This window comes from Zootoca vivipara, chromosome 15 (assembly GCF_965207765.1).
Source record: "Zootoca vivipara chromosome 15, rZooViv2.hap1.1, whole genome shotgun sequence".
Lineage (NCBI taxonomy): Eukaryota > Metazoa > Chordata > Lepidosauria > Squamata > Lacertidae > Zootoca > Zootoca vivipara.
In genome coordinates, this window is record NC_142598.1 from 36155516 (window position 1) to 36183022 (window position 27507).

At 43.1% G+C, this 27507-nt stretch overlaps 1 protein-coding gene across 1 annotated transcript; it reads left to right on the forward strand.

Annotated features, from left to right (window-relative positions):
• On the forward strand, window positions 1-27507 carry SMC2 (structural maintenance of chromosomes 2). Its single transcript, XM_035140508.3, has 25 exons — window positions 1-855; window positions 4197-4409; window positions 5963-6112; window positions 6268-6390; window positions 7042-7080; window positions 7179-7289; window positions 7549-7593; window positions 8659-8892; window positions 11835-11984; window positions 12571-12804; window positions 14067-14226; window positions 15471-15588; window positions 17171-17309; window positions 17630-17749; window positions 18595-18799; window positions 19315-19450; window positions 19955-20079; window positions 20730-20923; window positions 21508-21651; window positions 22042-22236; window positions 22659-22859; window positions 24000-24116; window positions 24373-24533; window positions 25959-26106; window positions 26661-27507. The coding sequence occupies exons 2-25, from the start codon at window positions 4242-4244 to the stop codon at window positions 26838-26840; spliced, it is 3597 nt and encodes a 1198-aa protein (XP_034996399.2). The 5' UTR covers window positions 1-855; window positions 4197-4241; the 3' UTR covers window positions 26841-27507.

The following is a 27507-nucleotide window of genomic DNA, read 5'->3' on the forward strand; positions in this document are numbered from 1 at the left end:
TCAAACCCCACCACTACCCGACCCCGCCCTTCTTTCTCAAGATGGAAGCATTTTTAAGCTATTGAAGCACCGACTCCCAAGTTTCAGTCCCCTATCCCCTTTTTAAGTATTTCTTAAAACATTTAGAAGTGCAGAAGGGGGGGGGGGAGGAAAAAACCCAAAACTGGAGGCAGGAGGTATTACACTTCTCCAGAGCCTGCAAAAATAAACAACCCCAACAAGGCTCTAGTTTACTCTTTGCTGATACAAACTGATTTGGCTAAAAAAAGACCCTGTACCGCTCAGTACGTTAGAGTATAATGCTGATAACTCCAATGTTGCAGGTTCAATCCCCATATGGGGCATCTGAATATTCCTGCATTGCAAGGACTAGATGACCCTCCTTATTTAATTTGATAAAGCATTTTAATCTAGAACCAACCCCTAAAGCTCTGGTTTCCTATCCGAAGCTATTCAAATACCGCCGACACCCAACCACCGCCCACACCCAACCACCACCTTCCCCGGCCAAAAATGAACGCCGGCGTCGCCTCCGCGCCCTTTTATACCCAACCCCCGAGCGCTTCCATCCAATCACGAGCGGCGAGGGTGGGTGCTGCCTTCACGAGCGCCTGCGCCGTTGTCGCCGGGTGGGGAAAAAAACAAACCAAAACAAACCAGGCATCGAGTTGGACAGCTTCGTCTGAGGACGTCTCGCGAGGCGGAAGGGGGAAGGACCCCCGCGCTGGCGCCGAAATTCAAGCGAGGGGAGGAAGAAACCGCCGTCGCCTCAGGTTAAGGCTCGCGGTTTCTCCGCGCTCTCCGAGCTGCCGGAATACACAGAGGTTACCTCACGCCGAATGCGTAATAATAACAGTAAGTGCAACTTGAAGAAGACGGCCGCCTCGTGTTTGGGCGCACGCGGCTGGTGTGACACTGTGTCGTGTGAACTGAGGAGGGACATCCGTGTCGGGCGTGACGCGCGTCTTCAGGGCGCTCCGGCGTCCTCACGTCGCCCCTTGTGAGGGAGCCCCCCCTCCGTGTGACAGGGTTGCGGGGTAAACCAAGGAAGGTTAACGGATCCCGGGATTTGTCCTGCTGCGAGCAGCCCTTTCTTCCATTTAATACAGAAATAATTCATTAACTGGCCAATTCTGTCCCAGATAACTCGGTTCTGTGTGTGTGTGTCCCCCATTGGCGTAGCGCAGGCCCCCTCCCCCCAAACCAATCAAAATCAATACAAACCTGAGGTTCTGCCCCCCCCCCCAACAAAAGTCCTGGCTACACCCATGCTGCCCCTCCAAATAATAAATCCTGGCTACGTCCATCCTGCCCCCCAAAATAAGTCCTGGCTACATCTATGCTGCCCCCCCAAAAAAATTCTGGCTATGCTTATGCTGCCCTCCCCCCCCCCAAAAAAAATCCTGGCTACAGTGGCATGGCTGGTTGGCTCTCATTTATGGGCGCTGTTGCTTGGATTGAGACTGCGATCCTAAGCACACCTGAGATAAAGAGTGTTGCATTGCTCCGAAGGTGGGTAGCTTAGTTGGAGCGTTACGCTGACAACGCCAAGGTTGCAGGTTCCATCCTTGGGTAGGACAGCTGCATATTCCTGCACTGGAGGGGGTTGGACTAGATCACGGGTGTCAGACACAAGGCCCGGGGGCCAAATCCGGCCCGCCAGACCTCGTCATGTGGCCCGCCGAGCGCCCCAGCCAGCGGGACCCAGCAGCGGGACCTTGCTGCTGAAGCGCCGCGCCGACAAACAGCTGGGGCCGGGGGGGGGTAGAAAGGCGGCCAGAGCAGCGCGGCACGGAGAGTCCCGAGCCTCTGGGACGTAGCAGCACTTTGAATCCTCCTCCTCCTGCCACGGCTCAGCGCCTGGAAACGGCTGCTACGGCTGCTGCTGCTGCTGCTGCTGCTGCTGAAGCACAGACAAAGCACCTAGCAGCGCCGCGTGGAGGAGGAGGAGGATTCAAAGTGCTACAGAGCACTGCTGCGTCCCAGAGGCTCGGGACTCTCCGCATGGCGCTGCCGGGCACCGACCCGGCAAGCCGCCGCCTCCTCCTCTTGCCTCACCTCCTCCTCCTCCTGCCGCGGCTCAGCCTCACGAACGTGCAACTCTGAGGCTTTACGCACTTCTCCTAAAACGGACACCCGCTGCCTCACGCTGCACAGGAAATGCTTTTTGCCCCTGGGTCCCTTCGCGCTCTTTTCTGGCGCTGAATCAAGGCGGCGCCCCCCCTTTCCCTTCCTTCCTTCCTCTCCTTCGTTCTTATTCTTTCTTTCCCTCTCCTTCCTTCCTTCTTTATCTCTGTCTTCTTTCCCTCTTTCTTTTTCTTTCCTTCTTTATTCCTTCTTTCCTACTCTTCTTTCTCTCACCTCTTTCCTTCCTCTCTCCCTCCTGCTCCCTCTTTTCTTTCTTTCTTTCTTTCTTTCTTTCTTTCTTTCTTTCTTCCTTACTTCCTTTCTTTCTTCCTTCTGTCCTTCCCATCTTTCTTCCTCTCCCTCATTCTTATTCTTTCTTTCCCTCTACTTCCTTCCTTATTTCTCCCTTTCCGTCTTCTCTCCCTCTTTCTTTTTCTTTCCTTCTTTATTCCCTTCCTTATTTCCTACTCTTCTTTCTCTCACCTCTTTCCTTCCTTCCTTCCTTCCTCTCTCCCTCCCACTCCCTCTTTTCTTCCTCCCTCCCTCCCCTCCCTCTCCCTCTCCTCAGAAACATAGGATGCTGCTTTATACTTCTGGCCCTTAAACCCTGGAACCAGGAGAGCAGCTCCAGTGAGTCAACCTCAGCCAGTCCCTTTGGTGAAGGGTGGTGGCTCACTGGCAGAACATCTGTCCTGCATGCAGAAGGACCCCAGCATCTCCAGGTACTAGTAGCTCTGCAAAGGTCCTGCATGAAACCCTAGCGAGCCTCCACCACCCAGTGCAGTTACCAAAAATCATTTTTCAATAAATTCTACAATAATTGTACATTTGAATATCTACTTGCCATTATTCTATGTTTCTGCTTTCAGAGCTAGTTATTACTTACATTATTACAAAAAAAGTAATAATTGAATGCAGTGACAATAATTTATGATAATAATAAAGAGTGGACACATAGTCCTACAGATACAACCGGCCCTTTGAGGGTGACCAAACTGCTGATGCGGCCCCCGATGAATTTGAGTTTGACACCCCTGGACTAGATGATCCTCAGGGTTCCTTCCAACTCTCTGATTCTATGGGATGAGAACTCAAACACCCATGAAATGTGGCAAAGCACCAGCAGATCTGCGACACCTCAGCTCAATGCAGAACAAAAACGATTTCTCTTGAATTGCGGCGCTTAGGGCTTGAGTACACATGGCAACGAACCATAGACCCAAAGTTTCCTATGATAGGCAGCTGTTTGAGGCATTTCACCTTAAACCAGCTTTGGTCTGATTTGGAACCTGTAGTGCAGCCTCTGCACATGTGACAGTTTCATGAAATGTTATTGTTGTATTTGTTAGATTTATATACCACCCTTCAGAAGATCTCGGTAGTTAACAGAATAAAATACAAGTAAATAAGTAAGTCAAAACAGCGAAACAATAATCCCCCCTTTTCCACAGAGACATTTAAAAGGCTTTAGAATATTAATCAGAAAAAGGCCGGGTTGAAAAGGAATGTTTTTGTCTGCTGCCTAAAATATGTAATGAATGCGCCAGGTGAAATAGGAGTTGAGGTGGCTCAGCTGCAGGGAAACCTACTGGATAATGAGCATCCTCTGAGGATGACCCCATCCCGCTCTCTAGTACAAAGAGAGCAACGTAAAAATGCTTTTTGATCTTGCTGCATAGCCTAAATCTCAAATTAGTTACAGTGTGTGTGTGTTGATTTCTCCTGTGCAACATTGCTGTAGAGTCCCAGTGTGACTGCAGTGCTTGGCATCTCGTGCTTGTCACTTGCTGCGTTGTGCCCAATAGATTCTTACTTTATTCATTTCATAAAATTTATACACCGCTTGATTGTGAAAAACCTTCAAGCAGTTTACAAAAAGGTAAGAAACAATAAATTCAAGAAAAAATTGAAATATACAGAAAGTTAAAATACTAAAGCCAATTAGAATTCACTGTTACTTCAGATTTCTAAACATTTGGGTAGGATCCATGAAGTACCGGTATGCATGTTTGTAACTCACAGAATTATGACTCAAAATACAATTATGAATCAAATTATTTCTTTCACAGGTTAAACAGTAGGTTTGCTTGGAATCTCCAGAGAGAGCAATCAAAATGTACGTAAAATCAATTGTGCTCGAGGGGTTTAAGTCTTACGCTCAACGGACTGAAGTGAATGACTTTGACCCATTGTTCAATGCTATTACTGGCTTAAATGGAAGTGGCAAATCAAACATCCTGGACTCCATCTGTTTCTTATTGGGCATTACCAATCTATCACAGGTGAGTATATACCTTAGACATCAACTGGTATCAATATTTCCATTCCTTTCTTCTTTGGTGAGCTTAAAGTGTTTGTAACAAATGCTAGAATATTGCACATTCTTCTGATTAGAGTAAAACTAAACACCCGGGACACGGGTGGCGCTGTGGGTTAAACCACAGAGCCTAGGGCTTGCCGATCAGAAGGTCGGCGGTTCAAATCCCCGCGATGGGGTGAGCTCCCGTTGCTTGGTCCCAGCTCCTGCCAACCTAGCAGTTCGAAAGCACGTCAAACGGCGTTTCCGTGTGCTGCTCTGGTTCGTCAGAAGCAGCTTTGTCATGTTGGCCAGTGGCCACATGACCTGGAAGCTGTACGCCGACTCCTTCGGCCAATAACACAAGATGAGCGCCACAACCCCAGAGTCGGTCATGACTGGACCTAATGGTCAGGGGTCCCTTTACCTTTAAACAAATAATTGCCTATTTCACTGTGGTGGAATGGTGATGACTCGGCATACACTGAGTGCAGGATTTCAAAATAAAAAGATTCCTTCCAGTAGCACCTTAGAGACCAACTAAGTTTGTCATTGGTATGAGCTTTCGTGTGCATGCAGGTGCTACTGAAAGGAATCTTTTTATTTTGTTTCGACTACGTGACATCAGACCAACACGGCTACCTACCTGTAACTAGTATTGCAGGATTTCAGGCAGGGAATCTCTTCCAGCCCACTCTGGGGATTCAACTCTTGGACCTTCTATATGCAAAGCAGATGCTCTGTCTCTAAACTACAGCCCTGCCCACTAACAGTGCAATCTTGGGGTGGGGGGGGGAGAACAGGCAGGGTATTTGGTCCTTAACCTGTCTTTACTTCATGTATAAATAAATACAGAATTTTGTACTGATCATAATTATGACTGGCTAGGGGTACAAGTCCATTCTGACAGCAGCACTTACTGAAACTTGTCCTGTATGTTTGCCTATGACGGGCATAGGCAAACTTCGGCCCTCCAGCTGTTTTGGGACTACAACTCCCATCATCCCTGACCACTGGTCCTGTTAGCTAGGGATGATGGGAGTTGTAGTCCCAAAACAGCTGGAGGGCCTACTTTGCCTATGCCTGGCCTATGAACTGGCTGAGATAGAACCTAAAACTCAATTCTAATTTGCACTTGTGGCAGTTCAAGTTGTTTGTGGATCACTCATTGCCTGGACTCTTTTCTCCATTAAAACTACTGTACCAATAGACGTAATTTCCAGTCACATGTGATTTTTGGGATTCCACTTCATTGTGTGAGTTAGGGCAAATACTTATTGACATTATCCAACATGCAATGCTAAACCATTTTAGAGACTTTTTTTGAGCAATATATAAAACTTCCCACAAATTTCATCTTAAGATTGATCTTTTTAATAAAAAAAAACTCCAGTGTTTATCTCCTCATTCTTGTATAAACATTGTGAATGATGGCCAAAACAGTTAACTTCCAACTTCAGTGTTTTAGACACAACCCTATAGCCTAAGCATGCACTCTTGTTACCAACTGAAAATTATTGCCCTTTTAATGTTTTTCAGGTGCGAGCTTCTAACTTGCAAGATCTGGTTTACAAAAATGGCCAAGCTGGGATTACCAAAGCTACAGTATCAATCACTTTTGATAATTTTGACAAGAAGCAGAGTCCACTCGGGTTTGAGATTCATGATGAGATTGTAGTAACAAGGCAGGTGAGCAATAGTTAGGCTCTGTAAAGGTATATTATGAAATCCTTTGCTTATTTGTTTTTGGCATATCTAGCTGCACATGCCAAGCAGTTTAGATGCTTGAATACTAGGAGCAAAATTATGCTTTGGTACATAATGAACCCTTGTTTCTTCTCAAGGTGGTGATTGGAGGCAGAAATAAATATCTAATCAATGGTGTGAATGCAAATAATACTCGAGTACAAGATCTATTCTGCTCTGTTGGACTGAATGTCAATAATCCTCACTTTCTTATTATGCAGGTAAGCATATATCTTTATAAATATAATCACTTTTCTTCTCCTTATTGTGTTGGGTTTTTTAACAGACAGGAACTCGGTCTTTTAAGAAATAACTAGGGTGCAGTCCTAAGGCTAGATCTGTTGCGGTGAGCATGATTAGGATCCAGCAGATCTCCAACTGTTTTTAAAAAGTGGAATGGGATCTTGCAGATTCTGAAGAAGTCCTCTGAGCTGCATGCATTATTATTATTATTATTAATCACCTTTTGCACAGTTGTCTCAGGGCAATATGCAATAGAAAGAGTAAATGCCCCAGTTAACACAAAAAGCGGCTGATTCATTAAAGGTAAAACTGCAAAATAGACAGTTATGGAATCAACCAATTAATGCATTGATAAATATCCTCTGGCGGGGACTCTCAATCTTTCAAGTTCTTAATTCTTGTAAGGACTGATGATGACACTGCTTGGTTCAGAATACTATTCTTGCCTGTAACTTTGTGCATTCCACCTCCGCTCCCCTGAGATTTGCCCCAATGTTTGCTAGTATTAGGTCAATGGCTCTTTGACACAAACATTAAAAGTCTGCTATATATTTTGATGCTAATAAGTAATAAAAATGAGATCTTAAAATAACATGAGATGTTACTGATTGATTTTCATTCTATATTAGGGACGGATTACCAAAGTTCTCAATATGAAGCCTCCAGAGGTAAGAATGCTGGAGCTTTTTCATTAGTGTTTCCTTTATTCATCTTGGAATTGATTCTTTATTTAGCCTGAGATTACAATAATAGTTTTTTGTTCTAGATTTTGGCTATGATTGAAGAAGCAGCTGGCACTAGGATGTATGAATGCAAGAAATTATCTGCCCAGAAAACCATTGAGAAAAAAGAGGCAAAACTTAAAGAAATTTGCACGGTACTAGATTTTTATTTATTTTGGGAAGTTTCCTTTTCAGATATGAATGACTGCTAAAGTCGATTAAGAGGAATGAAATGAGCTTTGACTCTGGTCTCGTCTCTTTCCTTACCTTAATGACCGACTTGGTTTTATTTACCCTTCCCTTCCATTTTAAATTTAATTTTTCAAAGTCCATTGCAGATGTCCCATCCGCTGAAAGTATGATGGGAGCATTTGGGAAATTCAAAATTAAGTTCTTTCTGTACTTTGTTCTCAGCTTTTGGAGGAAGAAATCACACCCACCTTGCAGAAGCTGAAAGAGGTATGTTCGGTTTAAAATGAAAAAAAATGTTTTACATTGCAAACCAAGGCATGTTTACTTAGAAGTAAATCCCACTGAGGCTTTCTCTTAGCTATGTTTAGGATTGAAGCTTCTTTTTGTTTTGAATCAAAGCTTGAAGTGAAGTTATGCTGAATTAACCTGCTGAGAAGACTGACTAGTTAATTGCATGAGACGTTCACTAGGTAAAGGTAAAGGGGCCCCTGACCATCAGGTTCAGTCGTGTCCGACTCTGGGGTTGCAGCGCACAGAAACGCCGTTTACCTTCCCACTGGAGCGGTCCCTATTTATCTACATGCATTTTGATGTGCTTTCAAACTGCTAGGTGGGCAGGAGCTGGGACCGAGCAATGGGAGCTCACCCCATTGCAGGGATTCGAACCGCCGACCTTCTGATCAGCAGCCCTAGACTCTGTGGTTTAACCCACAGCGCCACCTGGGTCCCCTGCCTGGACTAGATGATTCTCAAATCCCTTCCAACTCTACAGTTCTATGATTCCATGAAGACTTCCAGTCTGTTCTCACAAATGCCTATTGTTTACATTCATATACTTTTAATTACCATAAATAGTCCATGGATGTAGTTGTGTTTTTAGCCTTGTGCAGAGAGCAGGGCAATGAATCAGACTCATTTCAGAATGCAATTTCATGTGAAGCCCTGGAAAGGAGATGATACAGTAGACCTTTCCTTGACGTGAACTAGCTTGCAAACTAGTTCTAAGGTGCTACTGGACGGAATTTTTTAATTTTGTTTCGACTATGCCAGACCAACACGGCTACCTACCTGTAACTAGTTTGCAAACTGCATCACTTTCTTACTATTCATAATGGTTTTCGTGAATGTGCTTCATTTTTCTTGTTTTCCTCCGAAATTCTTTCGTGCTCAGTATACATTGCAGTAATATACTCTTGGAATCCAGTAATTGGTAGGTTTTTTAAAAAATAGAGCTTCTGTTTAATTAAACGTGTTGGCCATGTTTTCTAATCTAATTGCGCTGTTTCATCATAGCTGTTAATTATAGCTTATATTTCTGGTTGTCCTTTCCAGGAACGAGCCTCTTACTTGGAGTACCAAAAGGTCATGAGAGAGATTGAACACCTGAGTCATCTGTACGTTGCATATCAGTTTGTGTTGGCTGAAGAAATCAAGGCACGTGCTGGTGATCTGCTAAAGGAAATGGAAGGGAATATTGCAAAAGTCCAGGAAGAGATGGTTGAGAATGAGAAGAAAGTGAAGGAACTTGGCACAGAAATAGCCGAAATGGAAAAGAAAAGGGATAAAGTAAGACCAACTAAACTGCTGCCGTTATTTCTTGTATTAAGCACATTAAAAGATAACAATTTTTGTGACTGGATTAAACAGAATTCCAATGTATGAACTACATTATATTGAACATTTCCGTATCACTTGGAAATTACATTTAAAGGGGTGACACTCTATTTGGTTAACTGAATAACTCAGATGTTGTACATCAGAAGTAGAGCTTTTGGTTTGAGTTCCCTGATGGCCTTTCCACTGAAGGTATCTTAGATAACTGGGATTGAAGAAATTGAATTTGAGGCAAGGCGGTCTCAAGATAAGAAACCTTTTTATAGTCTTGGTGCTTACAGGAGACATAGAACATAATTTTGGAAGCTGAAGTTGACAATTTCTTCAGCGAATCCTGTCCTAAAGCATGATGCTGTGAACACTATGGCTATAAATGGAACCGTTCGTATACAGCAAAGTATGCACTTGTTTATAGCACAGTTGGTACAGAGATAATCACCAAGCAAAGCTGTTAGTATCAAATAACACATTTTTAAAAAATGCATCTGGGGGGGGGGGGTTGATGGCCCTCTGAGAATAAAAGTTGCTGATTACCCCCAAACACAGCCTATTTCCCATTCCTTTCCACTTTCTGACAGTATATCTTCTATCCATACCAGACGAACTTTCTAGAAAGAGATTGCAGTGGAAATGGGGAAGAATTTTAATCGAGGAGGTGTAGGTGGCCTTGTGCAGTTAACCCTTCATTTAATGCTGACTTAAGTGCTTGCAGAAACACTCCTATTCTTGGAGATTGCCCAGCTGTGGGTTGATTGCTAGCCTGGATCATGGGATTCTCAGACCAGGTGAAGGTAGTACTACCGTGTTTCCCCCTTTTTAAGACATAGTCATAATATAAGCCATGGCAGGATTTGAAAGCTTTTGTAAAATTTAAGCCATACCCCGAAAATAAGCCATGCCGCCGCCTGCCAGCGCTGGGCATGGGAGAGAGCAGGAGACTGATCAGCCACTGCGGCATCGCGCTGCCAGAGACTCGCAGCCACTGAGGAGCTCGCGGCACTGGGGCTTGAGGGCGGCTCTCGCCTTGCCGCCCTTTCTCCCGCTCCCGGGGGAGACGCGGCTTCCATCCCCCATTGCCAAGGAAATGGCCCAGGGGAGAGACGCCAGAGCGGAGGGGCCGCCCGGCTGTTGCCACCGCCGAAAACGGCAAAGCTTAGGGCCGCCTCCTCCTCTCGCGAGATGAAGTAAGGCCCCTCGAGCGGTCCAGGGCTCGCTTCCGAATGCGCAGGGATAGGGCTGCGCCATTAAACTGCTTGCAAACTCCTTGGAAAAAAGAAACGTGTCCTGCAGAGCGCCAGCTCCTCGATCTGGCGGCCTGCCGGGTCGGCGGCCAGAAGCACCGCCCAGAGCACCGGATCGAGGAGCCGGTCTGCAGGGTCGGCGCCCAGCAGCTCCGCACGAAGCACCGCCTCCCCAATCCAGCGCCGCGGTGCTGGGCGCCGACTCTGCAGACCGGCTCCTCAATCCGGCGCTCTGCGCGGTGCTGAGCGGCGCCAACCCCACAGGCCACCTCCTTGATCTGGCGCTCTGCAGGACACGTTTCTTTTTTCCAAGGAGTTTGCAAGCAGTTTAATGGCGCAGCCCTATCCCTGCGCATTCGGAAGCGAGCCCTGGACCGCTCGAGGGGCCTTACTTCATCTCGCGCGAGGAGGAGGCGGCCCTAAGCTTTGCCGTTTTCGGCAGTGGCAACAGCCGGGCGGCCCCTCCGCTCTGGCGTCTCTCCCCTGGGCCATTTCCTTGGCAATGGGGGATGGAAGCCGCGTCTCCCCCGGGAGCGGGAGAAAGGGCGGCAAGGCGAGAGCCGCCCTCAAGCCCCAGTGCCGCGAGCTCCTCAGTGGCTGTAAGTCTCTGGCAGTGCAATGCCGCAGTGGCTGATCAGTCTCCTGCTCTCTCCCATGCCCAGTGCCAGCGCAGCTGGGCACCAACCCGGCAGGCCGCCTCCAGGATCCAGCAGCAGCAACGTGGCAGAAGGAGAAGGAGGCTTGCTGCACGTCCTGAGCCCTGAGTCCGTGGGACCCAGCAGCAGCAACGTGTACAGTATTTTTTTTTAAAAAAAGACACCCCCCGAAAATAAGCCATAGGCTTGTTTTCTTGGGTAAAATAAATATAAGACGGTGTCTTAAAATGTGGGAAACACGGTATAATCATGCCGGGTACTGAGTCATTAAGTGTCCCCTGCATGGAGCAGAAAAAACCATAGAGTTTGAGCAAGGAAGCAGACCTACACTGTTGCAGGTCCTGCAGCACTGTCTGGACTGAGATCCAGTGTTACAAACTCGGATATATAAACTATTCACCAAATGGTATCTTAAACCTAGGTTGTGGTTACCACTGGAGAATGTCTAGGTCCCCCCCCCCTTTTTTGCTGTGAAAATTATTTTTCATTTCATTTTTATACCACATATTTTAAAGAATTTTTTTTCAAAGCAGCTTACAACACATTAAAACACCAAATAAAACAATCCAGAATAAAACAAATTCAAGCTTCAAGGAAAATAGTTCAGATCCTTCTCTAAGTGACATTTTGCTTTCCCAATATTTATTTACTACCACTGGGGCTCCCTATAGCAGGAAGTGGGGATTCTGTCATCTGTCTGGTATTTTGCCTGGTGAAAAGCAAGGGGTTATTGGTTGTTTAGTTATTATTCTATGTTCAGGCTTGATCATTGTTTGCTTGTCTGTTGTGCAAAGGAGGAATTGTTTAATCGTTGGAGGGTTTCTGTACCCTTGTGTGCATGTGAAACCATTTTGCTTAATAAAATTCTGCCTTTCTCCACTGTTGGTCTGCATTTGCTTCAGAGATCCTTAACAAAGAACCCTTCTGCCTCTTCCTAGCACACTTGCAAATACACGAAGCACGCAAGTTAACGGTTGATACTTTAAAATATTTGCAGGAATTTAGTGGTATTCTCCATGCACTAGAAGAAGCTCTTGCAGAAGTTCAGAGAACAGATACTAAAGTGCAAAGCACGCTTGACATCAAAAAGCAAAACTTGCAAAGTGAAGAAAAAAAGCGTAAAGAGCTGGTTAAATGCATGGAAGAGGTAAGCAAAGAACACTTGGTTAAATTATGCACTCTTGTCTTCTCTTCCCCCTTACATTATCATGTGCACCCCCAATATGTTTACATTTTGCTAATAAAGTATACATTATGTAAAGTACTTGTGTTGTAGAAATATATCTTAACATTTGTAAAGGTAACATAAGGGAGCTGGGACTGCTTCATGATTGCAGATACTGTGTCCCACAGAGGCAGGGCACAAGGTTGGGAATCAAACAGTGCAATCCTGCACATGTTCAGTGGCATTTGTTTCCTTAAAAGGCTGTTGCCCTGTGAACAATTACAGTGCCCCATTGAAACAACTAGGACTTATGCACGGGTACTTTAAGGATGGGGGGGGGCAGGATCTTGTCAATCACAAATTCTGCCTCGGTGTCCTGCCAAAATTTGTGGACGAATTGTGCAGTTCTTTGGATCCAGGCCATGTAAGATTAAATGTGACTGATATAGATTTGGTAGGGTAAGTGCCTTTAAAAAAAGAAAAAGTTTAATGGACTTTTCCTGGTCAATTGCATCTAATTTTTGTGGGCGTGCATACAATTTGTATAAAATTTTATACTTTCTTGTAGGACTCTAAATCTTTAGTCTCGAAGGAAAAAGAGGTAAACAAGATTACGGATGCACTGAGTGCTCTACAGGAGGCAAATAATAAAGAGATGGAGGCTTTAACTGCAGCACAGCAACACTTCAATGCTGTATCTGCTGGTCTGTCCAGCAATGAAGATGGGGAAGAGGCTACTTTTGCTGGACAGATAATGGCTTGCAAAAACGATATGAGCAAAGCAGAAACAGAAGCAAAACAAGTAAGAATCTGTATTTGCATCTTTTGGAGAGGGTTGGAATCCTTAGCCTTTAAAATGACAAACAAATATCTTGTGTCATGAACTTATGTAGGATTTCAACTTTGGAGGGCAGTGACTTGCCTATGAAGGCAAAAGCAACAATGAACAAGTATTCTAGTGCAAAGATTCAATGGAAGAGCTTTTTTTAGAAATATATGCACTACCGTGCTAGTGACAGAGGTGACTTTTTCTTAATAGCCAATTTCTACTTTGAGCACTTTTCTAATCCAACTCATTTTGGAAAATACTATTCTGGAGTGCAGATGTTAAATAATTTGAATATGTATATGTATCGGGGACGCGGGTAGTGCTGTGGTGTAAACCACAGAGCCTAGGGCTTGCCAATTGGAAGTTCAGCAGTTCAAATCCCCGCAACAGGGTGAGCTCCTGTTTTTCGGTCCCTGCTCCTACCAACCTAGCAGTTTGAAAGCACGTCAAAGTCCAAGTAGATAAATAGGTACCGCTCCGGCAGGAAGGTAAACGGTGTTTCCGTGCGCTGCTCTGGTTTCACCAGAAGCAGCTTAGTCATGCTGGCCACATGACCTGGAAAAACTCTGCGGACAAACGTCGGCTCCCTCAGCCAGTAAAGCGGGATGAGCGCCGCAACCCCAGAGTCGTTCGCAACTGGACTTAACTGTCAGGGGTCCTTTACCTTTATGTATATGTATATGGTGTCTTGGCCGTAAGCTTCACTGACTCTTCTGAATAAAGCTTGTATAATAATAATAATAATAATAATAATAATAATAATAATAATAATAATAATATAAATTTATACCCCGCCCATCTGGTTGGGTTTCCCCAGCCACTCTGGGCGGCTTCCAACAAAATATTAAAATACAGTAATCCATCAAACATTAAAAGCTTCCCTAAACAGGGCTGCCTTCAGATGTCTTCTAAAAGTCTGGTAGATGTTCTTCTCTTTGACATCTGGTGGGAGGGCAGTCCACAAGGCGGGTGCCACTATCGAGAAGGCCCTCTGCCTGGTTCCCTGTAACCTCACTTCTCGCAATGAGGGAACCGCCAGAAGGCCCTCTGTGCTGAACCTCAGTGTCCGGGCAGAACAATGGGGGTGGAGACACTCCTTCAGGTATACTGGACCGAGGCCGTTTGCAGCCTATATTTACTGGTTCTAGTGTTAAAAGCCTGACTAATAACCTCATGTTAATGGCAAGGCAAGAGAATGCGTCCATATAAGCAAGACTTTTGAATTTTCTTTGCAGGCTCAGATGAAGCTGAAACATGCTCAACAAGAGCTAAAGACCAAACAAGCTGAAGTGAAAAAAATGGATGCTGGCTACAAGAAGGATCAAGACACCTTTGAAGCTGTCAAAAGGCAGAAAGAGAAACTAGAAAATGAAATGAAGAAACTCAACTATGAAGGTTAGTTTAAGACTAGGTGACTGAATGGCGAAAATGGTTGGGAATAGAAGGAATGAGGAAACAATTTATGGAGGTGTGACTTTAGAAGTTAATGTTTGGATACTACTGAGAAAGGAGATGGCACAGAATTGCTTGTGAAATTAAACAAGGGGGAGGCTTTTGCTTGTCATGCACAGGTGTGTCTTTAAGAAACTGCTATCCATGTAATTAAAAATAGCAGACTTTTGGTGAACAGCCAAAGATGGGAGCCAGATATAGAAGAGTGAAGGCATGCTAATATTCATGCATATGAGTTAGCACATGCTAACAAGTGCTATGAGCTTAAATACAGTTACAGTCTTCCTTGGTTTGAGTCTGCTGCGGTTTGAGTACTTTTGTTTTAAGTACTCCGCGGACCCGGAAGTGTTTACTTCTGGGTTCCGCGGCGCGCGCATGTGCAGAAGTGACCTGCATGCGCAGAAGCGCTCTATGCTTTGTGCACACATGGAAATGGCACTCAGTTTAAGTACTTTTCGGGGAGCGAATTCTTAGAGTTTTTAAGTGTCAGGTGTAACTTCAGCCTGAACACAGCAGAGTTTGCACAGGTTTTTCCGGAAGCTTCTGGCGGTAACTGAAATGACTAGACGTCAGGACGCAGAATAAACTATATACAGGATTTATGAAAAGAAAAGAAAAGCCAGAGTTTCTATGTACAAAGATTAGAACTCAAAACACAAAGTAAAATAAATCCTTTCCTTTCTCTCTCTCTCTCTCTCTCAACCGATACAGCACTTTTCCTCCTACACTCACCACACCACACACTGTGCTAGCTTTTTCTGATAACAGGTCTCCGTGCTGATCTCAACCAATGAAAACTCAGTTACTAAGGCAGAAGCAGACCTTGGCTTTCTGCCCAGTGTTAATTGCTTGTCCTAGAGTTGATTGTGTGAAGAAGCAATCTGATGGTTTCTCATGCTACCAATTTAGCAAAAACCCGAACACGAATGGCTCCCCGGAACCAATTGAATACTTAAACCGAGGTACCACTGTACGTGGGACATGGACCACCTACATATTGTGCCTATGTTTAAATCCACCCCCCAGTGATTCGTGGCACCTAAATCAATGCTCCTACCAGTTTCGCACATTTTGGATGTTGTATTATTCTAGTTATATATGGACTGTGCATTTCCTCCTAAACAGCTTCATTTTGAAGTCATGTAAACTGGGTTCTTATTATTATTTTTATTTCTTGGTGGTTCTAGAGAAAAAAGAAGAGAACCTCTTGGAAAAACAAAAGGAGTTGTCCCGCGTGGTTAACCGCTTGAGAGAGTCCTATGAAACGTTAATGAGCAGGTTCCCCAACCTACGCTTTGAGTACAGGTAAAACTACAGACTTATCTGTTCCATTTTCAAACGTGAGAAAATATATTCTGATTTTTGGATAGAATTGCAGTGCTTCAGTTTGGAAGCTACTAATTAGTCAAGATATTATTTATATACTTTTAGTAGAACATTTGTTGCATTATGTCCCCTTTTCCCTTTTTTATCTGAATTTTTAATAAAAGCTTTCAACATACAATAAAAATTAACTAACTAAATAAATAAAGATATAGAAGAAAAGAAACAAAACAAAAGAGATGGGGGGCAAAGAAGGTAGGAGTGAAAAGGAAAGGAAATAAAATAAAATAAAGAGCCCTCTATCAGCGGTCAGTCTTAATCCTTACCACCCCCAAAAGTGGGTGGGTCTTCCCAGCTCTCACCTGGGAGCTTCCATTTCTTCTAGCCTCCCACCCTGGGAGTTCTTCCCTTCCCTGCCTCTCCCACAGGGTCCTTCGTCAGTCATTCATCACCTTCCTCCTCAACCCAACATAAAGCACATCAAAGAACAAAATATAACCTAAACAAACTCAAACAAACAAAAAAGGACAAAAGCTAAAGATCATTAAAGGTAAAGGGACCCCTGACCATTAGGTCCAGTCGTGACCGACTCTGGGGTTGCGCGCTCATCTCGCATTATTAGCCGAGGGAGCCGGTGTATAGCTTCCAGGTCATGTGGCCAGCATGACAAAGCCGCTTCTGGCAAACCAGAGCAGCACATGGAAACGCCGTTTACCTTCCCGCTGTGGCGGTTCCTATTTATCTACTTGCATTTTGACATGCTTTCGAACTGCTAGGTTGGCAGGAGCTGGGACCAAGCAACGGGAGCTCACCCCGTCACAGGGATTCGAACTGCCGACCTTCTGATCAGCAAGCCCTAGGCTCAGTGGTTTAACCACAGTGCCATTAAAAGATCATAAAAAAGATATAAACGAAAGAAGTAGGACTTCCAATGCTCCATCTGCCCATTATGTATATTCGGGTTATTCAAAATATTAAAAACTGGCTGAGCATTAATAAGCAATTAGATCACATCGGGTGTAATGAGTTCAATCTCAAAAATAGTTAAAAGACGGTAGGTTTTGCTGACCTGATGCCCTAAGGCAGGCATCCCGAAACTTCGGCCCTCCAGATGTTTTGGACTACAATTCCCATCTTCCCCGACCACTGGTCCTGTTAGCTAGGGATCATGGGAGTTGTAGGCCAAAACATCTGGAGGGCTGCAGTTTGGGGATGCCTGCCCTAAGGGCTAACCTTAAGGACTACAGTATCATGCAGAGTCTCTGAGACGTTCCTCCACATCCATTAACAATTCTTTGTCTCCATGTGACGAGCAACTGCTTTCAGAGTTAAGTGAGGTTCATCCCAATTAATCTCCCTATCTTCAAAGGGAGAGTGTGATGCCAGGATTTGTCCTGGCTATCATAAATCACTGCACAATTATCTCTGTTGTCAGAGCATTGATAGCTAGTCAGCCACCCCCACCCCACCCCGGCTTTATGTTGTTCTCAAGCAATACATTTGAATTGGCTGATAATATTTAGCAGCAGCCAAATTACAACTGATGATTGTTGTTCATTTTAAGAGATCCAGAAAATAACTGGAACCAAGATCGTGTGAAAGGCCTTGTTGCATCTCTGGTTACGGTGAACGATATCTCTACAGCAACAGCACTAGAAGTAGTTGCTGGGGGTCGACTCTACAACGTTGTGGTGGACACCGAGGTATGCTTTTCTCAATAGGATAAATTAAAAGAAAATATCCAGGCTTTTAAAATGGTTTTTCTGCACAAAAGGCCCTAGATGAGGCAGGTATTAACTAGACGGCAAGCTTCTGCCAGTCGACTAAAGCTAAAGCTTGTCTAATGTGATCTTCATACAGTTTGAGACATAAGCCAGGCAGGTGTGAGTTAAAATTGTAAGCTTTTCTACCTTTCAGAAGTTGTAATTTATTACTGCTGCAATCTGTCATTAACTCAGCACCAGCTATGAGCCAAATGGGTTAGTATATAGGTGTGATTTATTTTATTTTTTTCTTCTGTTAGCTTACTGGGAAAAAATTGCTAGAAAAGGGTGAGCTGAAGCGTCGCTATACCATTATTCCACTGAACAAAATTTCTGCGAGGTGTGTTGGGAAGGAAGCTATCAGAGCGGCTAAAACCTTGGTATGTTCTTTAATAATTTTCCAGACTTTTTCAGTATGCTACCGGTGTCAGTTTCACTTTCTCTATAACACACACTACATGCTCATTAATTTTCTTACGATATCATTTACACTTCCATTTTCTGTATGCAGTGGTACCTTGGTTTTTGTACGTCTCCATTAACAAACATTTCAGTTTTCGAACGCTGTAAACCCGGAAGTAAATGCTTCGGGTTTTGAACACGCCTCAGAAGTCGAACATGCCACACGATTTCTGTATTGAGCTTCCGTTTTCAAATGTTTTGGGACTCAGATTGGTTTTCCAGAACGGATTACGTTAGAAAACCGAGGTACCACTATATATAACAAATGCTTCTTTTATAGGCTGTGAGTTTGGGATAGATGATTTTGCATAGTCATTACCTGGACGGTGGTCTCTGTCTGAGCAGTGGGTTGGTGAGAAATCATGGGGCAACCGCCACAATTCAACCAATATATCTGTTATACAGTCATTCAGACAGAAGCAGCTGGGGGGCGTGAGCTTCTAGACTGGCTTCCCAGGAGAACTGAGGTGGTGGGCAGCTCTGCACAGTGTAAATGCATCAATAGGAGTTCAGGCTAGTGCTGCTGCTTCTGCTGCTGCTGCATCTGCATGGCACCAATCTCCCTGCTGCCTTGTTCCCCTCCCTCCTCATAAGCACCAACGACCCAAATCCCAGGAAGCTAGCAAAGTGATTCTTCCCCTCTGTGATCTGCTTCTGGATTGGATGAATAGGGGAGAGCAAGTCCTTTAGTCTCACTGTTTCTAGTGCTGTATGTTCTCTTTTTCTCTGTGCTGTGTTAATTCTTTTTTCTTTTGGACGTTAGGTTGGTGAAGACAATGTCCATCTGGCCCTTAGTCTGGTGGGGTATGAATCTGAAATTCAAAAGGCAATGGAATACGTTTTTGGAGGCACGCTGGTTTGTGATAACATGGACAATGCCAAGAGAGTTACCTTTGACAAAAGGATAATGACAAAAACGGTCACCCTTGGTGGAGATACCTTTGATCCTCAAGGCACTCTGAGTGGAGGTAATTGCTGCCTTTTATTTCATATTGCACAGCTATAACTGATTTTCTTTTTTTTCTTTTTTCTTTTCTTTCTTTCTTTCTTTTTGGCTATACTGAATTTGGATTCATTTCTTTGCTTGCTAAAGACTGCATTTCTAGTTTTATCCCTCTGTTATAATGGACATGTTTACCCTGGCTTTTGGCACTTCAGATGTATTTTTTCTGTGATTGTAAATTGTTTAAAATGGTTTTTAATATTGTGCTTTAATTGTTGTAACCTGCCCTGGGACTTGAGCGTGAAAAGCAGGTAATAAATAATAGTTTTAACAATACTTGTGGATCGCTTGATGCAGCATCACAAATTTCACCCTGCAGAGAGAGCTTTTGTGTCACCTGACATTATTCCAAAGGCAACCCTTTTCAACCAACTGAATTCATACACAGCTGTGGAGCGACTGGGTTGTGCTTGTGTAGCTTATGTATTCATTGGTCTTCATTCAAGCAGCTGTTTAAGTCTTTCTTCTTTCATGAACCAGGCGCACGACCACAATCTGCTTCGGTTTTGTCCAAGCTTCAAGAAGTAAAAGATGTGCAACAGGAATTGAAAGCAAAGGAGGCTGAACTGCAGTCAATAAGAAAGGAATTAGGAAGTCTGCAGGGGACTGCTGAAAAGTAAGTATTGTCAGTACTTACTTTTATATAGAAACCTGAAGACGTTCACCTCACTTAAAGCAGTATGAATGTTTTATAATGCTGTATTTTGTGGGAAGAATTGGGTCTTTTTTCCTAGATAAAAATCTGTGAATAAAAAACAATGATGTATAGAAGCTTAAACTTCTACAGATAGTTTATCCTGGAAGCTGGCTTGTAGTGATGCTACCTCTACACCAATTAAAGAGCACAGTTGACAAATTTTGTGTGACATCTGTACTATAGAAATATTACAATTATCGCAAGACATTTGTTATGCTTGTTATATGATAAAATGAGAGGGGCAGAACTGTGTACACTACCTTGAGTTCCTTGGAGGAAAAGACAAGATGCAAATGCAGTTAAATTAAAAAATCATTAGAATGTGTTGCTTCTATCCAGTTCAATTGCTTTTAAAGGTACTTGTATATAAAATACTTGGGTGAAGCACTGGTTGTTGTTATTAAAATGTTTAATTTTTTTAAGGTATCGTCAGCTGAAGCAGCAATGGGAGATCAAATCTGAAGAAGCAGAACTATTGCAAACCAAGTTGCAGCAAAGTTCCTATTACAAACAGCAGGAAGAATTGAATACATTGAAAAATACAATTGGTGAGAAGAAAACAGTGATAGCGTATTTTAACTGGCTGTATGTACTGTTACTTTGGGTTAGAGTCTGCAAGCCGGTTGCTTAGCGAGGGAAATGACTTTTTAAAAATAATAATCATTTTAAAAGTAAATTAAGTCAATGCGGTAATTTGGTAACTTTTTGTATTTCTTGCCAGTGGTTAATATTTATCTTTCTCTAAAGGAGAAAGTAGTTTTCTGAAAAGTGCATTCTATGTTGAGTCACTGGTGCTTGAAATCTGTGGTGGCCAGGCGAATCATTCAGATCAGATCCCAGCCTTGCAAAGTGGCGCAGGACTAGTATTGCTTTGGCAAGGGCTGGGCTGGTGTGATGGGCTCCATTCACCCTCCATGCCCTCCCCCCCCCAATGGCGTGTGCACATACCTGCCCTGGGCACCAGAAAACCACGCTACGCCACTGGCTGAGCCTTCGTCTTTATCAGTAAGCATTACAAGGCTGTCATATTACTTTAAAGATGATAGAATTTTTAACTTTCAAAATACGTCATACCTTTACAAAAGGAACATTTCATTTTCTCTCGGGGTTTCCTTGGGGGGGATTTTTTGCTTCAAACAGAATTGCTGTAGAATCTTTCTGCCCAGAAGTTTGTGATCAGCAGCCTCTTCTTTTTCAGAGGAAAGTGAGGAGACTTTGAAGAAAACAAAAGAGGTTCAGAAAAAAACAGAGGAAAAGCTCAAAGTGCTGGAAAACAAAATGAAAAATGCTGAAGCAGAAAGGGAAAAAGAGTTGAAAAATGCCCAGCAGAAGCTTGATGGAGCCAAAAAAAAAGCTGATGCTTCCAGCAAAAAGATGAAAGAAAAGGAGCAGGTAAAACTTTTAACAACAGTGTAATGGTGCCCAAACGTTTAAATAGTCTTGAAATTAACTGAAACTTGTGATGGTTCCTAAACTAAATAACATTATTTGGGGCTTCTTTGTAAGAGGATCAATAACGGCAGAAGAGCTCTCACATTGGAAACAGCTTGCTCAGTTTTCCCTTGCGGTGCATTGTCGCAGACAAGTTTTGTGTGTGTTCTGAGTGTACATTTCATGTGATGCTGCCATGACATCCATCAGAACTGGCTTAGGGCACCCCGTGAAGGGAGAGTGCATTGGAAAGCCATGCCCCAGAATTGCCTGCCACAAGCAAGTATTGTAGAGGAGGCACTTAGGTGGTCCTTGGAAGACAGTTAGATGTGGAAAAGCTTTCTACCGTCAAGAGAAACTTGAAAAACATTTGCCCAACCCACCTTGAGAGTCTAGTGTGCATAATTTCATTAGATTAAAACCATATAGCACAAATGATATGAATGCTTTGTCAGGAGCAAGTCCCACTGCATTCAGTGGGGCTTGTTCCTAAAGATCTGCAGCCATAATGGGTGTTGTTGTTTTGTTTTGTTTGCTTTGTTCAGGAAGCTGAAGCTTTAGCATTGGAACTTGAAGAGCTAAAACGGGAACAAAACTCTTATACGCAACAGATTGAGGCAGTGAATGAAGCTATAAAATTGTTCCAAGAGCAGATTGAGGTCATTTCAGCCGAGGTAGCAAAAAACAAGGTAAGTCTTGTCATTCTGATTTAATGAAAGCGGCAACCTGATATGTCTTCTTGAACTCTCAAGCTTTAAGAAAAGAGGGGCTGATGAGTCAATACCCCAAACATATCCTAAAATACTATGCTGGCAAGTCCCATGTTTGTGCTTGCCAAGTCCCTCTGTTGGCATTCCGTTTTGTCTCTTGAATCACATCTTGAGGGGGGTGGGGCTTGCCCACCAAGGGAGACTAGCTTTACCTGTAAGGTGCCATGTGCTGATCCACACTCTATAGCTTCTTTAAATCTTGAATGTTTTTTTGTTTTGAGTTTTAATATGTTAAAACTTACTATTTTAAATGTTTCCACATTTAATCGTAATCAGTGTGGGGAGATAATTGTCTCCTTTGCTGTTCAGGAAGCCGTAAAGAACGCTGAAGAGGAACTGGCTAAGCAGAAAGCAGTGGTGATGGCCCAGGACAAAGAAATCAAAGCCAAATCTACAGAAGCTGTGAAATATAAGGAACAAAATAACAAGGCGCAACTTAAGATCAAGGAGCTGGAACACAATGTCAGCAAACACAAGCAGGAGGCTTCTGATGCTTCTGCGAAGGTATGTTAACAAATCTACTTCCTAACCAGTGAGTAAGATCCCTACTTCTGATACTTTTAACCGTTTGAATTTAAAATATGCATATTGTGGGCAGAGATGCATTCTAAAGGATGTAATGACTGCTGAGTAAGCCAAAGGAGTGCATTGCTTGTTCATCTCCCATTACCGTTGTTTGGCTTCCTTTATCTATTAAAGGTGATGCGGCTGCAAAAACCTTGTGATCCTACTAGCAAATGCAAGATTAATATCCCAAACAGAAGCTTCCCTAACAGATTTCCTCCTCTCATTGCAAGATAAACTTGCCCTTTTGTTCCAGAGATGGAACACAATATCAACGCTGAACCCAATAAGTTTTCGTACTCAGAAGTTTTTGAGGCTTCCCACTCTATCAAAGTTCTGAAATGTTTTTTTGTTTTTTACAGGTTGCCAAAATGCTGAATGACTATGAATGGATAGCTTCAGAGAAAAACCTTTTTGGCCAGCCAAACACAGCTTATGATTTCAAAACTAACAATCCAAAAGAAGCTGGCCAGAGACTTCAGAAATTGCAGGAAAAGAAAGAGAAGTTGGGCAGGAATGTCAACATGAGAGCTATGAACATGCTTACAGAAGCAGAAGAAAGAGTTAAGTCGCTTTCACTCCACTCTTCCCCCCCCCCCCCGCCACCTCCCAGTTACTGTGTACACAGCCATACCATATCCTTCATTACCCTACCCTAATGTGGAAGCAGCATGTTTAGATAGTGAACAACAAACTGGATGGTTTTAGATGTGCGACTATGCAGAAAGCGGGCAATATCTAACTAACATGTCCTGTCAGCACGATGATTTTTATTTGGGCAGCGCCTGCCTCACACCCTCCCCAGATCTGCTCCAGAGAGTTGGGGGAGCCCCTAGAGTAAATTTAGAGGGTGTGTACGGTAGTGGAGGAGAGTGTAAAGGGCAGAGAGGGGAGTTTTCTATTGAGCAAGCAGAAATCCTTGTGCTGATGGAATGCTTTCGTTGGATACTGCCCAGTGTTTTTCTGTGTACTTCAAGCAAAAGACCTCCATAACATTCTTGTTGTTGTTGTTGTTTAGTCGTTTAGTCGTGTCCGACTCTTCGTGACCCCATGGACCATAGCACGCCAGGCACTCCTGTCTTGCACTGCCTCCCGCAGTTTGGTCAAACTCATGTTCGTAGCTTCAAGAACACTGTCCAACCATCTTGTCCTCTGTCGTCTGGACAAACTCCATGGACAAAGACAACAGGCATAACATTCTTAAAGGAGTCATTCAAACTTCCTGTTAATGAGCTATAATTATTAGTAGGTTTTTACCCAGCTGCGTAAAGCATTCAGGTGCCTGGTGCCAGAATGGCCAGCCCCCATATGATACGGAAAACTGCAGCCAATGGCAAGAGGGGCTGTGACACCGCTGCTAAGAGAGATCTTCTGTGACATCAGAGCAGGTCAGCCAATGATAGCAAAAAAGGCAGTACAGGCAAAAGAGGCCATTACTGGTATATATTAGAAGGATTCTGCTTTTTGTTCCAAACTATCAGTGTAGTATCAAGCTTCTGCAGCATTGGTTCATACTTCCACACCGCCAAATAAATACCGACAACTCCACAAAGCACTAAAGTCCCTGACCCTACAAGCACCTTCTTTACCTTGCTTTTGTGAAATTGTTCAAACACACACTAAAAATAAAAGAAAACTGCAAGTTCTACAACCTAATCTGCCCCATGCCAAGTCACATGATTTTCAATCTTGTCTGTTTCTAGTACAATGACTTGATGAAGAAGAAAAGAATCGTTGAGAATGACAAGTCTAAAATTCTTGCGACAATTGTGGAACTTGACCAAAAGAAAAATGAAACTTTAAATGTTGCTTGGCAGAAGGTAGGTCTCTTTAGTTTGATAACTCTTCTGTACATGGGCTCAAGAATAAACTTAATTTAATGGGTCTTTTTTTTAATGGATTAACCAAAATACACTGTCCATTTAACTATTACTTGAGATGCACAAAAGTCCCATCAAGCAAAATGAGTGGCAAAAAAACACCTTTGTCACCTATGGAATTGCTGTGTGCTAGAAATGAAAGCCATGATTACTCAAAGAACTTATAAAAATATGATGGTTGTGTTCAATTTCCCAGGTAAACAAAGACTTTGGCTCAATTTTCTCAACGCTTCTGCCTGGGTCCAATGCTATGCTGTCTCCTCCTGAAGGCCAAACTGTTCTAGATGGCCTTGAGTTCAAAGTTGCTTTGGGGAACACCTGGAAGGAAAATTTAACTGAATTAAGTGGGGGCCAAAGGTTAGTGTGATACATATATATATTTATATTTATAAATCCAAATGTAGCACAAAATCAAAGACAACTGTTAAATTTGCCTTCTGTCCACGCTTTCCCATCCTTCTCCTATACCACAGGGATATCCGTTGTTTTTTATTATACATTGTTCTGTGTAATAGTCTGGATACTGACCTAGTTAAGTTTCATGAGTTCAGTGAAAAAATGGTGAGATGTTCTTAATAATCGGAAATAATAAAAGAGCAATAGGAGTTGGGTAACTAAACTAAAATAGCTGCTAAGAAATCTGTCGGAAAGTTTAAAAACACAACTGTGGGCTCAGCCTTCATTAAGCTAAAAAATAGTTTTATATGTGTGGAAATGTCTATAGAGGTGTAGCTATGGGGAAGGTACAGGCCTCAGCTATACTGTGGTCTGCAATTTCCTATGCTCTTTATTCTGGTGTCTGCAATATGGGGAATGCAGAGTGGTGCGTGAACTTGGTTTTAGGAGAAGCCAGAGGAGGGAGCAAACTGACAAATTTGACTAGCCTAAAATGAGCTCACCTGATTATTAGGTTCCTTGAGAATATTCAGTTTTTTGGGAATAGGTCCACTTTGGAATCGGTGTGTCGAGGTGGTCTAAGAGGTGCTCTCCTTCCCTAATTTGGAGAGACAGGGAAGATGGGATGCATACTAATGCTTACTTGCTGTTTACCAATAAGTGCATAACCTACACTCATTAAAACTGGTCCAACTGCTCTGCCTACCGATTAATTTCTGAGTTCAATTCATAGCAATGATTTTGTCCAGTAAAGTGTTATGCAGCTCAGAACCCCAATACCTCAAGGGCTTCCTCTCCTCGTATGAACTTGCCCGAATCCTGCAGTCTTCATCAGAGGCCTTTCTCTGTGTGCTTCACCTGAGGGAGGTACACAGGATGGGCACATGGAACATACCCTTTCAGTTGTGGGCCCTTCTCTGGAATGCTTTCCTCAATGAAGCATACCAGGTACTGTCACTTTCAGTTTTTGGTCAGCAGCCCAAGGCATTTTCACTCGGTCAGGTGTTCTCTTTTTGTGGCTGATGGTATGTCTTTATTGTGTTATTGAACGAATACCGGTATTTTAGATATTACGTATCAAACTGTTTTGAATCTGTTTTTTAAAATGTTATTCATTTGTATTTTTTAAACTGAAATCTTTGTGCATCTAAACTGTTTATGCACTCGAGCGGTATTGAGGTTTACATGATGTTTAACTCAAAATTTTCAAGACCTGGCTGTGTCACTTAGCTTTAATCTCAAAGCGAGAAGTATTGTAAAGTATTCATTAAATACTTCTATTCCAGAAAGCTAAAAAACGAGTGTCCGTTATTGAAAATAGGGATATAGGTATTCACATATAAAACCTGGATGTGTCTGGTTCTCTATTTTTGTTTTGTGTTTCAGGTCCCTTGTGGCTTTATCTTTGATATTGGCCATGCTTCTCTTCAAGCCAGCTCCAATTTACATCTTGGATGAGGTAGATGCAGCCCTTGATCTGTCACACACCCAGAATATTGGACAGATGCTTCGAACCCACTTCAGGCATTCCCAAGTAAGAAGCTAGTAACATTGAGTGTAATTTTCACAGAGTATCTTCTGAACAAATACTTCTGGGTCTTGGAAGGGTTCCAGTTCTCTCTCTTATCAGGGGTACATTTGTTCATCTCTGTCTCGTCGCTTGTTCTTTCGATAAAAGTAAGAGGAATAAATGGAGATTCCCACAGAATATTAAAAACACTATAAATCATCAAACATTAAAAACTTCCCTAAACAGGGCTGCCTTCAGATGTCTTCTAAAAGTCGGATAGTTATTTATCTCCTTGACATCTGTGGGGATGACGTTCCACAGGGCAGGTGTGACTACTGAGAAGGCCCTCTGCCTGGTTCCCTGTAGCTTCACTTCTTGCAGTGAGGGAACTGCCAGAAGGTCCTTGGAGCTGGACTTCAGTGTCCAGGCTGAACAATAGCGCTTGGGCAGATTTTAGCTGTTCATGAGAGGACTGCAGTTAGACACTTTTGCATTCCACTGATAACTTCAGTTCATATTACAAAAGGAAGTTAACTGTTTCAAACGTATACTTACTAATGTGCTTTTTCGGTTCCTAGTTCATTGTGGTATCGCTGAAGGATGGTATGTTCAACAATGCAAATGTGCTCTACAAGACAAAGTTTGTGGACGGCATTTCCACTGTGGCACGGTATACTCAGGCTCCGAATAGTGGCGCAGCACAGCCAAGAGGGGAAAAGACAAAAGCAAAGCGTCAAAGAGCAGAGGCAGCTGTCTGACAACATCGATTGCACCCATTTGAAACTATATATGATTACATTATACAAACCTGTCTTGTACCTAGTAGTGATGATATTTCATATTTTTTGGATGGAATTCAAGCTACTTTTTGCAGCTGCTAAACTGCTGGCTTTGGCTCAGTTTTATGTTTATATTTTTGAACGCTTATCATGGCAATTCATCAGTTTGAGGCAGCTTTTTTAAATGGTAGTAAAATCTAGTCATGCATCATTATTTTTCATTTAAATTCAAACATTTGTAAATATTTATTACTTCTGTTCTCTTGTTGTGGGCTAGTATATATACCTTTTAAGCACTGAGTAAGTAGTTTGTTTGCGCTGCAGATACAGTAAACTGTGCATCGAAACCGAACTTAACCTGTCTCGGTTTGATGATCAAATTATTCAGCAGAGCAGTGGGAGCCAGTATGGTGCACTTCAGAGGTTGAAGGACTCCTGTAATTCCTGACCATTAGTCATGCAGACTGGGAACTGATGGGAATCCAACAAGCTCTGGAGGGCTCCAGGTTCTGGAGGGTAATAATGACATAAAAGATGGTCTGTAACACTTACTGCTCAAACAATGCTTAACTCTTGCTATCCCACTTTCTTTTTGTATAGTTAATGAAATGTTCGTCTTTGATTTAATAAACCAGTTGAAACACAA

Coding starts and splice junctions, on each gene's coding strand:
- SMC2 (XM_035140508.3), top strand. CDS start 4,242: ATGTACGTAAAATCAATTGTGCTCGAGGGGTTTAAGTCTTACGCTCAA. Junction 7,594..8,658: donor CCTTGCAGAAGCTGAAAGAG/GTATGTTCGGTT, acceptor TGTCCTTTCCAG/GAACGAGCCTCTTACTTGGA. Junction 19,451..19,954: donor CTGCAGGGGACTGCTGAAAA/GTAAGTATTGTC, acceptor AATTTTTTTAAG/GTATCGTCAGCTGAAGCAGC.